The sequence below is a fragment of the Cryptotermes secundus genome, unplaced genomic scaffold (assembly GCF_002891405.2).
Source record: "Cryptotermes secundus unplaced genomic scaffold, Csec_1.0 scaffold142, whole genome shotgun sequence".
Taxonomy (NCBI): Eukaryota; Metazoa; Arthropoda; class Insecta; order Blattodea; family Kalotermitidae; genus Cryptotermes; species Cryptotermes secundus.
In genome coordinates, this window is record NW_019743148.1 from 115,418 (window position 1) to 133,778 (window position 18,361).

An 18,361-nucleotide genomic window follows, 5' to 3' on the forward strand; every position below is an offset into this window, starting at 1 on the left:
CAAATGAAGAACAATTGTTAAATTATTTTCTATTGAATACAGCTGGGATATTATCATCGTAATATTATCGATACTCATACAGTTTTTAACATGCGAAATGAAAAGCAAGATATACACATATTCTAAATGCTGAACCGCTATACTAATACATTTGTAACTTGCTCATTTGCTTATGTTAAAGGTCCGTTGATAACAAAGAACTTATTTATTTCAAATTATTTCTTCAAAACAGAGTCAACAAAGCATACCTTCCAATTTTTGGATGTCTGTGGCCATGAATTCAGCGAATAAATAGATCTTTGGCTGGACATCATGACAGTGTTAATAATGAAGTATAAGAAACATCAAGGCTGGCCTGTAGTAGTTAAAAACTTTACTTTTTGGATACTTGTTACTTGCTTACTTTACTTGTTAGATTACCAACAATGTTTTGAAGTATGGCAGACATGCCACACTCATTAAGATACAGGGATGGTACATGTATGTATCTACATTTTACAGAATCAGTCCTGTTGTTTAATTATTAGACCTCATTCACTCTAGATCTTCTTATATTTGATGAATCCTAGCTTCTTGGACGTGATAATATGAAATTTGGCAGAAGTTTACTGAGACTTCAGAAGAATGCATTGCCTCTACATCCAGGGTCAAAGATGGAGTCAGTATGTTCCTCTGAAATGTTGGAAAACTTCTTTGGTGTCACATCCAATAAGACAGTACTATTTGTAGTCACTTTAATGAGAATCTAATTTATTTATTTTTTCTTATATTTTATATATTTCTTTTATTTTTTCTTATGTCTTATATATGTTTATTTACATAATATAAGATTTGATTGTGCATTAAACTAGATGAACTAGTAGCAATGTTCATGTGGATGATATACTTTCATTGTTGTACTTCCTTTTATAACACTGCCAACTGTGAGAGTTTTTTTATAATGTAACAGTATTCAATTGCTACTACAAGTTTGATGTAGCATTTCTTTAATTTAATCAGATTTATGAAATAGATATTAAATAACATATGCTACATGAATAATTACTGCCTCATTTTGTTTTTAGCTAAGAAATACAATGGAAAATCTCACTTGTGCCACAGTCAAAGGTTCTGCAGTGGACATGTACTTTCGACGACAAGTGGAACTGTCTAACATGTACCGCACCATGGAGGCTAACAATTATGACACTGCTGAGGAAGCTATACAAGATGTCAAAAAAGGGTAGCTTCACAGGCATTTTCTTATAGATTAGTAGATTACCTGTTAATTAATTAATAATATTTTAAAAGTCCAGGCATGCCTGTCTCATTTTCACATAAGCATATATATTACCAAAATTTGAATAAATATTGCTGTTTTGTATAAGACTGAAACCTTCTGCTCTTTTTAAAGCCTTCAAATTTGTCATACATATTCTGACACACAGCTTTCAGTATCATAAGAAACAGCATTAGTGTCACTAATTAAGAGACCATATGAAGTTCATAACACAAAATATGACTTGTGTGATTCCACATGCAGATATTACTACATGTTCCTTCCTTACTTCCTTCCTGTCTCCTGGTGGTTGCTAGATCATACAAGGTATACTGCTTAAAGCAATCCATGCCGATACCTGTTTTGTCACTAGGCAAACTTTTATGTTTTGATTCATTAAGTCTTCTATTTACAAGAATTGCCACCATGTTGGGAAACAAGAGAAACAACATGTGATATTCTATCTCTTTTTTTACAAGCTGAATTTAATGAAATTAAGAATAATTCAATGTTTGCTTCTTGCAGTGCATAATTTTTAACACATTATGATAGTTACAAAAATTAAGTATGGCTTTAGTAAAGATAGGAGATAGAAGAAATAAGCAATGAATTATTTTGGAATGCATTTAAAAAAAGACCTGAGGGAAGAATGAGAATGTTACATAGTTATTTACAAGTGTCACATGTATACCTCATATAACATTGTGAAGTTGATGATGAACAAATTTGTTACTTAGTGGTTTTCACATTTCTAAAGCTGGAGAGAGAAATTAAATAATATGAACCCATGACTCATTTTAGCACATATTTACAACTTTTAAAAATAATTTATAAGCAAAAAAATAGCAAAATAAATTTTCTTCTACCATTCTAGACATTTTTAGAAATTCTTAAACAAGGTTTACCATAGGGCTGCTTCATATATTAAAAATGGCAATGTATTGCACAGTGCCATTCTTTTAATTTATTACTTTATATATACATATATTTTGTTGACATAGGAAACTCATGGCCTTCATCTGGGACAGTTCACGGCTGGAGTTTGAAGCAGCACAAGACTGTGAACTGGTGACAGCAGGTGAATTATTTGGACGGTCTGGTTATGGGATTGGCTTACAGAAAGGTTCCCCATGGGCTGATGCAGTTACTCTTGCTATCCTCGATTTTCATGAGAGTGAGTTTGAACACATATTTAAGGATCTAACTTCACAATAATATGATATCTGTAATTCCTTGTCTGTAATATAAAATTCTGTTTTTCTATCTCATGGTAGTTACATACCCTTACTTACTTACTTACTTACTTACTTACTCATGGAGCTGAGCCCTTCTTGAGGAGCCGCCAATTCTGCAGCTACTCAAGAATTTCCCAGTATTTCATGGAACCCGAAGGTTCATTACCGTGTTCACAAGAGCCCTCCACTGGNCTGCAATTTGCCGTGAGTCATACCACCGCAGAACGGATGCAGTCGCGGGGAGTGTTGCAACTCCTCCCCGTTACTGCATCCGTTCTGCGGTGGTATGACTCACGGCAAATTGCAGCCGCGGCGCGCACTTGATTGTACGCACTGTACTTGGAGAAGAGTACAAGTTATGAAGCTCCTCATTATGCAGTTTTCTCCAACCTCCTGTGATTTCATCTCTCTTTGGTCCAAATATTCTCCTCAACACCCTGAGTCTATATTCCTCCCTTAATGTCAGAGACCAAGTTTCACACCCATACACCTGTACCTAATTCATGATTTTCATTCCCCTTTCCATAGAAAAATGTATATTCGTCTGCTGGTGAGATGCCATTTCCATCCCATGACCTCCTGTACTCCCGCTAAATCTAACTTATATTTTAAGATTTCTTCTGCCACTGCCCTGAGCGAACCTGCCCTATACAAACTTCGTACATTCCAAGTTCCAAATCTCATATCCATACCCTTATATTGTCTAAAGCTATTGGTGTTTGTAAGACTTAGATGTGAATATTTTCAATACCAGAGGGAAAAAGCTTTTTAACTTTTAAGCCAAAAAGGATATATATTCTTAAGATTATGTAAAAGTAATTTTATTTCAGTATAGTTTATTTTAGAGCAAAGTGGGCTGAAGAATGAAGAAAGCAGTCTTCTGGAATGGGGCACTGTGTAGATATTGTGTTAACCGACGTTTCAGAAGAACGTATCGCCTCCATCTTCAGCACATATTTTGACAGGCAGATGAACTTGTGAACAATGCTTTCATATCTCTCCCCATTATGTGACTCTATACAAAATGATTTTACATTGCCATCATATTCTATGACTCTGTGCATCTCTGCACTTCTCTGTGCAATCTACAATCCACAAAATATTGACCTCCAAGACACAGATGCACAGCGTGCATAAACGTTATTCTTACAGAAATTTACATTATAAATAACATTTTAAAGATAATATTGCAGAAATAATGATTGCCATGTTATATAAATGAATAATAAGATGTGTCTTCAGACATGTAAATGATGTTAAGGAAACTTTGTGGGAGACCAAAATCATACAGAATGACCAGGTGTACTGATATATAAAAGACTTAGAATTATTTTCAACATAAAATATTAGAAAAAATGACCATGTGGAACAGAGAAAAGAGTCAAAGGCACCTACAGAAAGTGAAAATATCCATGGATGTGATGATGACAACAACTTAAGAAACTTCTCATGTTCTCATTATACTGTGGGCCTAATTTCAAATCTAAAGTAAATTCTTACAATTTTAATTTCTGAATGCAGATAGTGTTACATTATAGTATGGGAACATCCCACATACTATCATGCCATTTCGCCGATCAACGGACAACATTCCCTCCTAAGTCAATAGCACAGAAACAGACTTTCTTCTTCAGAACCTTACTACTAATTTGTGTCTGTCAGTCCCTTGATTTAGGTACAAACATCAATATTGTGGTATGTAGACCTGTTGCTAGGCAATGACCCTGAAATAGAGGCGGCCAGTGTATAAACTTTCAAGGTTCTGAGTTTCAAGTTTGTTCTGTTTATGAAAAGCAACTTCAGTGCCCAAATGCAAGCTTTTTACAAAGATGCAAGGAATGTGGGCATAAGAGCAAGGACCATTGCAGTATTTGCTGTGGTCTGGATGGGTTTTGCTTATGATTTGATAGCCTATGGGTATGTTGATTGCTGATGTGAGAAATGTGCATCTTTTTCATTAGATTGCCCAAACAATTTGGAGCAGTCTCAAATGGTCTCCCTGTGGGTGTATGGGTGTGACAAGAAGAGTATTGTGAGTGGATTTTAAACCTACAAGGTTTAATCCCTTGGAGCCCTCAAATGTAACATTCCAATGGAGAACATTTGATATTTTATTCCTTTATTTTAAGTAAGGAGTATATTTATAGCTAAACTGAGTTTCTAATCATCACAGATAAAGAATGATGTTTTAGCCAGAGTTATGATAATTCATAGTGACATTTAACATTCAATCATTCTGTTTTTATTGTACACATTCTGGTTAACTTTCTTAAGGGGCTGCAAAAGAGGAATAGGTATTTAGTTGCAAAAGTGTTGAACTTGAAACTTGTAAAACCTATGGCAAATATTCAAATTATCTCTGCCTGACTTAATCAAATCCATGTACTTTTTTCATTTCTTTATATTCATATGTCTATTGCTTTCTTTAAAAACCTCTTATTTCCATTTTTTATCATTTAATAGTATTGTAGCATGTAGACACATTGCTGGGCAAAGACCATGAGATAAGCAAATATATAAGAGCCGTTGCTGAGTAACAGTTTCACAAACAAATATGGTCCCATAGCAACAACTGAACTACAGCAATGAGTGGTGCTTTCTATGTGGTCCATGCAAAGGGGCTATAAACAAGAGAGTTTGAGCAATGAGTCAGATCCCATAAAAGTTCAGTTAAAAAAAAAATCTTTGGTCGTGGGTCTCAAGGGGCCTGACGCCAAGACGAACTGATTGGCGGTAAACCGCCAGTCGTAAAGTAACTCTGACTCTGAATGAGTCAGTTCTAGGATATTCGTCAGCTGGTAAGAGTGTAAACAGAGGATATTGTTAGGATCCTTTACCAGAAAATGACTAGTGAAGACATAACAATTTTATGTGCTGCAGTTGTAGTGATCCTTACAGTGTGTAAACCATTGGGGCTGTTATAGTTAAGTGTAGTTATGATCTATAAATGGTCAATAAATCCAATCACGAATCCAAAACCTGTCTATAGTCACTCACACATGTAACAGTATTTATCAGGTTTTCAGACCAAAACAATGTAATATGCCTATAATACCACATAAGTCAGCTACTGGCAGTTGTACTCCTTGAAATTTAAGCATTAAATACATGTTTAAAATGTTTTTAGTGTCTCCTAGAAAATGTAGTGATTCAGGCAGGCATATGTGGTTTTTTAAACAAAGCCCACAAGATTTTTGGTCCCTGTGGGTTTATCCTCATGCAGTCTCCTAATTTTTTAAACAGAACATAACATATCCTTAGAGATGCTATAATTAAATACTTGAAATTCCTATAAATGCACTGAATAAACTGGCACTGTTTTGTATGCAGGTGGTATCATGGAGAGCCTGGACAACCGCTGGATCTTACAAGGAAATTTTCAGCAATGTGAACAGTTTGAAAAAACACCTAACACCCTGGGCCTGAAAAATATGGCAGGGGTGTTCATTTTGGTAGCAGCTGGTATTGTTGGGGGAATTGGTCTCATTATCATTGAAATGGTTTACAAAAAGCATCAGATTCGAAAACAGAAGAGAATGGAACTTGCACGACATGCTGCTGACAAGTGGCGTGGAGCAATTGAGGTAAAGCATAGGGTAGCTGGTCTGCGAGCTCGCTGTCCCTTCACAAACATACACAGAATTCATGTCAAAGCAAAATCTTCTGATCACAATAAATACTGATTTAAGATCATAATTAATAGTACAGTAGTAATGTTTCCATAATTTTGTCGAACCCCTAAATATATCTGTAAAATATAGACATACACACGCACGCACACGCACACACACGCACACACACACAGTGCCTGCTTTCATAGGTCACTCCACATCTATTTCTGATGATGGAGACAGAGACAGCATCTGACACGCTGAAGTTCTACTGTACAAGGTTGGAAGCAATCACAATAGAGGATTTCACTGTAATTATTTCTTACCACTGAATTATGCATATTCTGTGCATTAATGTGTACTGCAAAAAGAAATTACCCCCCACATTATTATCATGTCATACAACATGCATATTGGCACCTTTATAATTCTGGAAAAATACTGATGCTTAATCACATGTATTTTGATTAAGAATGATGTATTTTATCTTCAGACTTTCAAAATAACCAAGTCATGTCGCCCAAAGTAACATAGTGTGTTTTGAATGAGTGAAAGTGAATATTATAGTGATATCTTCAGACGTAACTAAAATGAAACTAATATTATAGTGCCAAATCTCTTAGAAAAAATGTCTCTGGAAGATTAACAGTTAGAGAGGAGGATGATATTAAAATTAATCTTAGGAAATGGTTTTAGAGATTTCGAATGGTATTTAACTGATTTTGGATTGGGTTTATGGCAGGCTTTTGTATAGCAATGTTGAATCTTAGGGTTTGAATACACAGTGTTAGTTAGATTCCAGGAACCCATATTATGTTTAGCACAGAAATCATTAAGTACAATTTTAGGTCAAGTAATTTCATTCCATCATCCATTACTGAGTTTAAATTTAATGTCATAAATCTTCAACTTTATATCACTGCCTCAGGTAACTGACATACAGGTATAAAAACCCATGATGCAATGTGCCACAAACATTTGGCTCACAAAACAGACCTATGCAAACCATGAATATGAGGCCACTGTTCCATTCCCAGCAGTACCATCAATTTATGTTTATATGCTTAAGCATCCCAAGTCAAAAATATATAATATTTTAAATTAAGTATTTTTTCCTTCAGCTTCAAGGTCAAAAAAATGAATTCACTGTGCATATATTTTTTTTTTGAGAAAATCCTGTCCTAATGTAATTTTATCGAAGTCAGACTTTTCAGTAGCACTGGGACATTATCTGNTCAATGAGACAACAGTCGTTGCTAGGTAGCAACTCACGTGCAACAATGGAAGTAATGTTGGTGGCAGTGTTTTCTGTGTAATCTGCTCCAAGGCTATATCACTTGATTGACCTAATGAACAGGACAGTAACTTTCATATAAAGAAGAAAAAAAATCTGGTCATGAGCCCCAGTCGGGGCTCGACACCAAGACAGACAGACTGACTGACTGACCATCAGTCGCAATGTGACTTCAACTTTGAGCTCAGTTAATGAGTGCAGTGCAGTTGAGTACTGTGGAGTGAAGTGAGCTAGTTGTGAGCAGTCAGATGACTGCTGTGGTTCAGTCCTTGTGAGCTACTGCTGTTAGAAGCTGGTAACTGAGGTTGGGGACAGTTCAGGAACCCAGAGGTAGGGGAGCATCCACCTTTGGAAGCCGCTACCAAAAACGACTGCAAAGACATGACTGTGGACACTAGTGTGTGTATGTGTGTGTGTGCGCGTGCGCATGCATGTGTGTGTGACACTGAACTGTAAAGTGTAGTCGCACGCTGTATCAAAGAGTTCAGTGAACTGAGTCACCAATCCAAGTGCTGTCTATAGTCACTCATGCACATGACAACTGTCAGCAGTGGTTGTACTGGAGACCACAGTAAGAAGATATATCACCACACAATGGAGATCAAACAAATGATGGCAAGCCTACTGGCTGAAACAAGAACAAACCAAGAACACCTGAAAGAAGAAATGAGAGTCAGCCCAGAACACCTGAAAGAAGAAAAGAGAGTCAGCCCAGAACAACTGAATGAAGAAAAGAGTGCCGGCCAAGAACACCTGAGAGAAGAACAGAGAGCTGGCAAGAACACCTGAAAGAAGAAAAGAGAGCCGGCCAAGAACACCCGAGAGAAGAAATGAGAGCTGGTAAGAACACCTGAAAGAAGAAATGAGAGGTGGCCAAAAACTCCTGATAGAAGAAATGATGGCCAGGTTACATGCCCATCATGAGAGGATGATGGCCAGGATGAACTCCCAGCTAGAGGCCATGGTGGATGTCTTCAAAGAAAGTTTAAACAAAATGGACACTATGGATTTGGAGGCTAATCAAGAAAAGCTGAAGGCCACAGTGGAGCAACAGGATGCCCCTAAGGAAGAGGCCAGGGCAGAAAATACTGGAACATTGGTGGACCAATATGGGGACCAGCAACTAGCCATAGGGCACCACCAACAGCCAAAGAAACAGACAGAGGGTAGTGGTGGTGGGTCCTGGAAGAAGTTGGCTCCTATCTGAGAATGGTTGACCCACCATGCCATTTCCACAAGGCATAAGGGATGTGGTCATAAAGGTCAGATGGTTGAGAAGAGAATATGGAAGGGCCCAGAATACAAAAATGGCATATGGAACCGAAGCCTGAAATAGCAGCTATGCCTGGGAAGCAAGGAGATATTTTATGAGAACCTCGGAAAAACAATCGGGCTGGTGAAGTGCACGGTCGGGTCTTCCATGACGATTTGGAAAACAAGTGTTAAAACATTGAGGAGTACCTGGTCACCACCAAGTGAAACAAGAGGCTACTAGCAGCTTAAGAGTCAGAGATGTAGGAGTTCCTACCACTCTCAGAACTTTTGCTGCACCAAGAGGAAAAGAAGGATGACGGTGGTACACCTGGACTGTCTGGCACCTTATGAAGGAGACATTGTGCCACATCCTAACCTACTGTCTACACACAGTTCCACTTAAACATTATCATGACTGGGAAGCATTAATTTGTACTGAGTAAAGTGTTAGTCGTGATCACTTACATTCCCAGCAACTGCTACAGTAGATTTAATTAATATGATTTCTGTTATTTCTCAATATAAAGCACAGTAATAGTTCTCCTTACTGTATTTCTCCGGCTTCTAAAATACAATACCATTCATGACCATTATTTGGTAGTTTGTCTCTCACTTTACAGCTTGATTTGGCACTGACATTACTGGTTATGAGGCTCAAAATAACCTTAGCAATCATTACAGCATTGTTACATAAAACAATTCAGAGCCATGCATAATCATATATAAATATATGTAATACCCACATGGTCTCCATACACTTGGTCTGTCTGCCCCTCATGTACTGTGGAGCATATGCTCAGACCCATTCCAATTTTTATATATGTGCAAAATGCTACTTTGCCCTATTGCAGCATATCAATTCTCATTACTTTGTAGAAACACAGCGAAGCTCCATAATAGACAGTTACCATCACAGCCCTCATCTTGACTGAGAATTTTTTCATTCTGCAACATAAAGCAAAAATGTTACCTAAGTTTTTAAATTGGAGATGTTAACCTTTACAGATTCAATATTGTTTAATTATAACACTAAGCTCTAAGAATGGCTATGCCATAGCTCAAGCGGTTAGTTGCTGTCTGCCCACCGCGGCAGCCCAGGTTCGATCCAGGGTGGATTTGTGGTGGACAAAGTGGCGCTGGGGCAGATTTTCTCTGAGTACTTCGGTTTTCCCTGCCAATCTTCATTCCACCAATTGCTCCACAATCACCCTCACCCATCATATGGGGCTGGTACAATAGGCCAGAAGTGGCCACAGTACAAGGGACTTAGTTCCACCCTGCTAGCATTAAAAAAACCCTCTTAAACAATGACAAAAATGAACACAAATACATTCATACACAGGATGGCCTTCACACCTTGGAGCTTGCAAAGGTGAGCCTAGTGAGCAAACCTGGCTTCTATATGTACGAACGTTATGTTATTTCATATTATACTATATGCCACTATGGGAATGTAGTTCAAGACATGATGGAAACTATCACTAAAATCATAAAACTTAGCACTATGAAATTTCAGTCATTCAGAGTTGTAATAAGGGAAAATTTAAATCATTTCCTATGGAAAAATCTCTACAGGTCGAGTTAATGTTGGTGTAATTGGATAATATATATATATTTTCCTTTACTAATATTTATGGTGCTATTAAATGTCACAGCAGGATTCTGTTTGAGAAATAATTCATCATAAAAATTCTGAAGTATGTATTGTGACACTATTTGTAACATATGTAAAATATTTTTATATACTTTTGTCAAATGTTATTCCAAGTTCTATTATTCTATGGTCTACACTCTCTAGTTATAATCACTGAATACCTGCTAATTTGAGAAAGTGGTTAAGATGTATTTGTATACAAAACATATGATCATAGGTGTATGTTGGATGATATTCACATAGAAGCTTTAATCATAGACTTCCAGAAATGTTAAATGATATTTTTGGAATGAATTATGTTATATAATTGATGCTAATAACAAGTCTGACTTTCAGACACAGTGAAAGGCCAAAAAACCTATGAATGTTGATTCCTTGAGCTTTTCCAGGTAGTCTTATGGTTTTAGTCAATCAGATAGGGTTCCCAAGGTCACTGGACAAAGGTGGTCATTATACACAGTAATTAACATAAATAAAGGATATGAAGTTGTCCTGTATATGAAACAGAGGCGAAAGAAAATAAATGTACCATATTATTGTTGGGGGTGCTTCTGTTTTGAGGCTCAGTTGTGTTTGTCTATAGAATTAATTTAAAAATGCACATATTTTCAGGCACTTCCTGAAATTTTAATAATATAAACACATTAGTGCACAACACAGCTTCAAATTTTGTGGAAAAATATATGACTATTCTACATAAGGCACAAGATAAATAACACTCATAAATATTTATTTTCCATTTTATCGAGCTCATTATTACCAACACTCTTTACATTAAATTGAATTCAGAGGTACTATTTAGTGCAATCATTCTTCTAATCAGTAAGTGATCAAAGAGTCCAGCATGTTTCAGCCACATTTGGCCATTTTCAGGGGCATCCAGTCATAAAATGAAACTTTACGTAAGTTTTATATAAAGTACCTAAAATCTGCTCATAGATCTATACTTAGAATATTAACTAAACTAACTTCAAGGACCTGAGCCATTCTCAAAAAGCCACCAGTCATGCAGCTACTCAAGAACTTCCCAGCATTTTATGGAACCTGAAGGTTCATTACCATGCTCACAAGGGCCCTCCATTGGTCCCTATTCTGAGCCAGATCAATCCAGTACATACCACCCCATCCTATCTCTCTAAGATCCATTTTAATATTACAAACATACCTACATGCTTAGAATATTACTGGTATTAAAATAAGCATAATATATGAAGACAGAGAAATATAAAAGTTGAATCATTCATATCTTTTGTGACATTAGACCACCAAAGGGCATACTGCATGATGTAGTAAAACAGAAATTATGATTACTAATCTAGCTGTAGGCAACTACACAAATACTTTTTAATCCATGTGATCAATGCTAATTGAGATTAAGTTATTTGGGATAGATTACACATTTAAATGGTTTAGTTACTTTGTTGAGAGATCATCAACTTATGATCTTTGTTAAACGTATACACTTAAGTTGATATTTATCAACAGTGTGAACATGAACTATCAGGTTTAACTATGTTCCATACTAGCATAGATCCAGTATTTAATTTATAAAAAAATTAAATAAACATGACAAAAGGGGTTATTGCACATAGATTAGGTGTCATTTTTTCATCCTTCACAGATCTGGTTTGAAAAGCCTTAGATGACTGGATAATTATCACTTTAATACCAGTGTCCTGACATTTTTAATGAGCTGGTATATTAGTACAGCATAATATCAGATATCTTCATGTGGAAACATGCAGAATGCAAATACCCATTCCAATACGAATAATGGCTGGAAACATATTTTTTATATAAGAGTATGTTGCTTGTATTATGTAACACTGTGGTCCTGTGGAAACCTTCTGGCTCACTCACACAGGAATGAATGCAAACTATTCAAGCGAATTAATATGCAACTGGTAAAGGTAAAATTTTGGCACACGGCAGTGTAGTTGGTTGAGGCACTATGCTACAAGCCAGAAAGTCGCGAGTTTGAGTGCTGATGAGGTAACTTGATTTCTAATTCACCTAATCCTTCCAGGCACACTATGACCCTGCGATCAGCTCAGCCTCTAGAGAAATGAGCACCAGGAACCTTCCTGGGGTAAAAGGTGGCTGGCGTGTAAGGGTGACAACCTCACCGCCATCTCTGAGCCAACTGTCTAGAAAATGTGGGAGCCTCAACCTCTTACATCCCTATGGGCTTCCACAGCCTGTTTTAGGGACAGCTGTAGCTTTACCTTCTTTAAAGTTATCCCTGTGTTTAATTAATTAAGCACCATGCCATGGGGACCTATAGGGGAGTAGAGGTATAGCTCATTCATTCTTAACCTTGACCCTAGATGGAGGTGAGTGTTTAGCTTCTCAGTCTGGTCACTAACTCTGAGGTAAGAGGCCTCAGTACCAGGCTGCATGAAATTCACCTGACAACCTAACCCTTCACTTTCAGAGTAAAAACAAACCTACCAAACTGTTAGATGTGCAGATGTACGAATATCATGAAAACTACACTATCTGACTATAATATTCTTTATCTGAAATTCCTCATGAGCTTGAGAAACATATGTGTAAAACACTTAACAGAATGACAACTTAAGCCACAGACTCTGCACATACATGTGACTCTTCTTTACTTAAACATGCTACATTATATTCACTGTTTTTCATATACATATATGAGCCAGCCTTTTTCCTTCTTATTAATGTGCACATATTTCATACCTTGAAATGATGATTGAGGTATTACACAATATATCAGATTCAACAAAAATGTTCAAAACTTATTATGCACTTTTCCTTCATATTAAAAAAAATGTGTCCTTAACCTGCGAGAGCATTCCTGTTGCCTCATTTAGAACCAAGTCAATTTGTGGGGACCATCCATAACAGCAAAAAAACTGAAGTCGGAGTTTGACTAGGTACAGAACAAGCAAAGAGGCATATACATATATATAGGAACTTATGATATTCAGATACTGTGAATATATCAAAGCATAGCCACAATTAAATATTAACATACATACATTTCTCTTGGCATTCTTCATTATACTGGACATGTGTTTAAGTTTTGTTTTCACATATACAGTGAAAACATAGTGCTTAATTTTCTGATCATTTTTATCATTATTATGGTCTGAGTTGCTATGAATTTCTTTCGAGTGCTATTAACTTTATTATATTACAAATCACTTCTTCAGATGTTAATTTAATAATGAATACTGATAAAAAAAAGAAACACCAATAAAATTCTTAATTGAGTCTCCTGGTTTCACTGCATAGACTAATTTAGAAATGTTGAAAACTACTCTTGGTTTTTATACATAAATTTTAAGAAAATTCTTTTCAATCTGAAATATTTATTCCTGCACATGAAATAAAATGTATGTCAAAATTTAACCTGTGTATCCAGTCTATCGTAATCCAATACATATAACTTTCTACCCACAATATACCTAATGGTAATATTTCTGTGCTAATACTATTTATGCTTCTAACATTTGCCATGCAATATTGTCCTTATTAAAATATTCATATAGTTATCCAGCTTGTATCTTTAGAACCTATTACAAAAACATGCACTAAATATCACTGTACATTTGTTATGTCACTTGCAAATATGACCAATTATAAATGTTAAGTCTGTACAGATAAAAATTATAGACAATAAAATTTACTGAACTTAAATTCTGTCTATTTATTTATTTTAACCCCTGCCAAGATGATAATACAGCTACATAATACAAAATTGGTGCATGTTTTAAATAATCAATTAAACTCAATATTCATGGCAAATGCTTTTGAGTAATGTGAAAGGCATCACATGTTTGGACTTATGCCTGCACCTCAGTAGTATTATGCATGCAGCACTGTAACTAAATTCATTTGGACAAGCAGCACAAAAGTTAACCAACACTTCTGAAAGAAGAGATATGCATGTATAAAGAAAACAGGGGACTTTAGATTGAATAAGTTACATTTTATTGATTAACCTATACTGTCCATGAACTGTTCTATTGTAATGATATGAGCACAGTCCAAATGGCCAAGAATTGCATTTTTTTAATACTAATCTATGAGTTAAATCCAGCCGCCAGTCCTGTAGAACTGAGGGCTTAAAACCCCCATATCTGGACAATAAAGTTTATTACTCCAGTAATACCACTATGCAAGTATGTAACTCCACAATATATATGTATTTGTATTTGTATTTGTATTTATATTTGTTCAAGAAATCCAAAAAAGGATATAGAACATGTCACAGAACTAAATATAAAACAGGATACATGCATAAATTACACGACTAGATAGTACAATGAATCAAACAATAACAAGTTTCAAAGATCCAAAAAATGGATATAAAACATGTCATAAATAATACAAAACATAAAATACTCAGTTATGCTTATCTGGATCCAACAGTATTCAACAATAATAAGTTACAAAGATCCAAGAATGGATATAAAACATATCATAAATAATATAAAACATAAAATACATGCATAGTTATGCTCGTCTAGATGATACAAGAATACAATAAATACTAAAATTTATCTGTTTAAATATTCTTCTACAGTATAAAATGTATGTGTATTCAAAAAATATCTTAATTCAACCTTAAACTTTTTAAAATTATGAGATGAGTTCTTGATCTCTATGGGCAGTTTATTAAACATTTTTATACCCGCGTAGTAAACTCCTTTTTGAAAACTAGTTAAGTTAGCTTGAGGTAGATAAAGATCTTGTCTATGTCTGGTATTTATAGCATGAGAGTCAATATTTGATGAAAAAAGATGTTTATTCTGCAATACAAATNTATTTAAAGCTCTTTACAGACATCTATAATTTTCAACTATGCAAGAGAATTTTCACTTTCACCTAGATAAAATGTTTATATTATCAATCACCCAAGTATTTCAGTTCAGATCTAAAGGCTTCAAAAGGCAAAAATTAATGGAATTAGTGTATTATTTCAACAATTTGATACTGTCAGAACTGTCCTTAAGAAGTGAAACTTAAAAGATGATGATGGATTTGAGGTTCTCAGAGCAGTGGTTATGAAGAGTGCTGTCTTCTGAGATGTAATGCCATGTAGTCTGGTAAAAGTTCAATGATGACTTGAAGGAACGTACTGCCCTTATCTTTAGAGCACTGCCTTCCATGTGTTTCTTTCTGGTTACTTGCTTGGCTCACACTTTGAACCTGAAGATGGAGGCGGTATCTTTCTCCAAAATATCGGAGAACTTTACCAGATTACATAGCAGTACATCCCAAAAGGGGTATGTTCCAAGAGATACAGATACCATTTTACATTTCAGAAACTTCTATAACTGTTTGGAGTTTGATCTTCCATTTGCTGAATATTTGCTATATGAAACACACAGCAAAACAAACAGTTAGTTCTGGCTTTTCAGGTTTAATAATGTTACGGTTTTCCTACAGGAATGAGACTTGAACATGTAGATACACAGAAGAGTATATATCTTTCATGCTTACATCACTGAATTCCATGTGATACTCAAACATTCAATGGACTGAAAGGCATTAGAGTAAGAGTGCAGATTATAATAAGGTGAAGGTGTGATGAATGCCACGTGCATATTTCCTTGATATGGTAAACCATTTTTGAGAAAACAGCCAACTTTATCTAATGATGGCTCATGGGAAAGAGTTCCCTAGGTCCTTTTGTAGGAGTATCAAGAAAAACAGCTGACTTCGGTTTTCCTGTTATATTAATTTTTCTTATTCATAAACTTCAAAGTATGATTTGAAGAGTTACTCAAAATTTAAAGAGAATTTAAATTCACTCAAGTTTACAAATTTAGATATTCTAATCTTATACACAAATTCTTCCACAAGATCAATGCCCATTGCTGTTCTGTTCTTTGGAAACAAGTTATGCTCAAGTAATCTACATTCACTGTCATTTTTCTCTCTGGCAAATGTTAATGCATCTAGCAACCATTATATGCCATCGTGGTTAAAAGTAAGACAGTACAGGAATGTACTCATATAAAAGTGTTGTAATGAATCAGCAATTTATCTCATCTAGAACAGTTAGATTAGCCTCAAGAAATAAATTCATTGGACATATTAGATAAATGACATTTCATTTCCATCTTTCCACATTTCTCTGATTCTGTGCTGCCAGTATGATTTATGGGAACCCTGCTTTTAAAAATTCTCTTGTACATAAATGGCTCTATTCAAGCTAAAGTTTAGTCAGTAGAACTGGATAACACCTTCACCAGGAGTCATGAAAGCAGTGATTCATTTTTTATTTGGATTTCTTTTCTAAATTTAGTGTACTGAAAATTAGCATCTGAATACAATTTTGAAATTTGAAACTGCCAATGTGCAACTTAGTTACATTTATGTCCGAAAATATACAGTTAACAAGTCTGAAAATTTAGCAATTTTGTTGCTTTCTGCAAAATAATGCAAAATTGCAGAAATCATTTTTAATTCTTTAGGGGTGAAAAAGGCTGTTAGGTACATGTACCATACATCATAACCAAAGTACAATGGAGATAATTTCATGTAGCATCTCATAAAGCAAAATAAATGCCGTTATGTAAGGTTCAAGCAATTGAGCAATATTACAATATTATCAAGCAAACAGTGACTTATTATCCACATATGAAAGCATATATATAAAATAAAAAGACTACACAAAGAAGCAACAATTACTGTTCAATATATTAAAGAATTTTAGTTTTCTTTTAAAACCATACAGGCCATAACATCCATCTGAAGTAACCAATTTAGTGTAATTAATAATGATATTACATACCACAGATCAAATTTTAAATTTAAAAACTAATTAACTATGATTTCTTATGAATTTTCAGAAACGGAAGACACTGAGAGCAACAATGGCTGCCCAGCGCCGTCTCAAAGCTAATGGTGTAAATGACCCAGCAACTGTTAGCTTATCAGTAGATGCACTACCTCAACACTGTATGGAGACTAGAAGTCCTGCTCGTGCTTGGCCAGGTGGTTGCGATGTCCGACAACGCATTCCTCACACAGATGAGATTCGAGTGGCAACTACAACACAAAGTAACTTGGCTTATGGGGCTGGCTTACCTGATATGATAGTGTAATTTACTGTGTAATATTTTATAAACTGAACTACTCGCATATATTAGGGAGAGTATGTACTTGCTGAATTACGGAAAAAGTGTTTGTGTTACCTGGCATACTATATTTCACCTGCAAAATGGTTGCTACTCTACAGTATACAAGCATTTTAGAATATTACTTTTTTGTTTCTGACTGATTAGTTCCTGTTTATAGCCTTAAAATAAACCCACTTTCTCAGTCAGAACTGAAGCATGATCTAAGATTTTGCAAGCATGTACTATTTCATTGATCATAATTTTGGGAGTAGGTACAATTTTATGATGTGATTTGTGTATAAGAATATTTAATTACTTACAACCCTCTCATGAAATTAGATATGAAAATGGGCTGATGTTGCAACAGGTTATATATTTCAACGCAGTTACAAATTCATGGAAAAATATAAATCTGGAAGGTTCTATGCCTGTATATTTTGTTAGAATTTGTCAAGAACTATATGTATCTTTTAATTTTGGGTAGAAAAAATGAAACAATTAAAAAAAATATGATTCTTTTACTGGGGGCATATGGTTGCATAGTTGGTCTAGGCACTGTGCTACAAACCAAAAAGTCGAGGACTCGATTCCCAATGAGATCACCGGGGTTTTCAATTTACTTAATCCTTCCGGCCAGACTATGGCCCTGGGGTTGACTCAGTCTCTAACAGAAGTGAGTATCAGGAATCTTCCTGAGGGGTAAAGGGCGGCCAGCGCATAAGTCTGACAACCTTACCACCATCTGTGAGCCTCAACGTCTCACAACCCTATGGGCCTTCGTGGGCTGTTACAGAGATGGCTCTACATTTTTTAATAGGTCTCAATATTTTTTTAGATTTATTGACCTGGCATTAGGGTTTATTATATTAAAAAGAAGGGGGAGGGGGTTGAATTCTGAATAACACCTGGATCTACTTTTCCAGTGTCAAAATGCTACTGACAACAAGAGAGA

At 35.5% G+C, this 18,361-nt stretch overlaps 1 protein-coding gene across 1 annotated transcript in view; it reads left to right on the forward strand.

Moving 5' to 3' along the window:
• LOC111873750 (glutamate [NMDA] receptor subunit 1) overlaps positions 1-18,030 on the forward strand; it is a 34,918-nt gene extending 16,888 nt beyond the window's left edge. The window contains exons 14-17 of the mRNA XM_023868695.2: positions 1,065-1,222; positions 2,260-2,432; positions 5,824-6,077; positions 17,140-18,030. Coding sequence (XP_023724463.1) covers positions 1,065-1,222; positions 2,260-2,432; positions 5,824-6,077; positions 17,140-17,394 — 840 coding nt within the window. The 3' untranslated portion in view covers positions 17,395-18,030. The remainder of the gene's footprint in view (positions 1-1,064; positions 1,223-2,259; positions 2,433-5,823; positions 6,078-17,139) is intronic.
• The last annotated feature ends 331 nt before the right edge of the window (positions 18,031-18,361 follow it).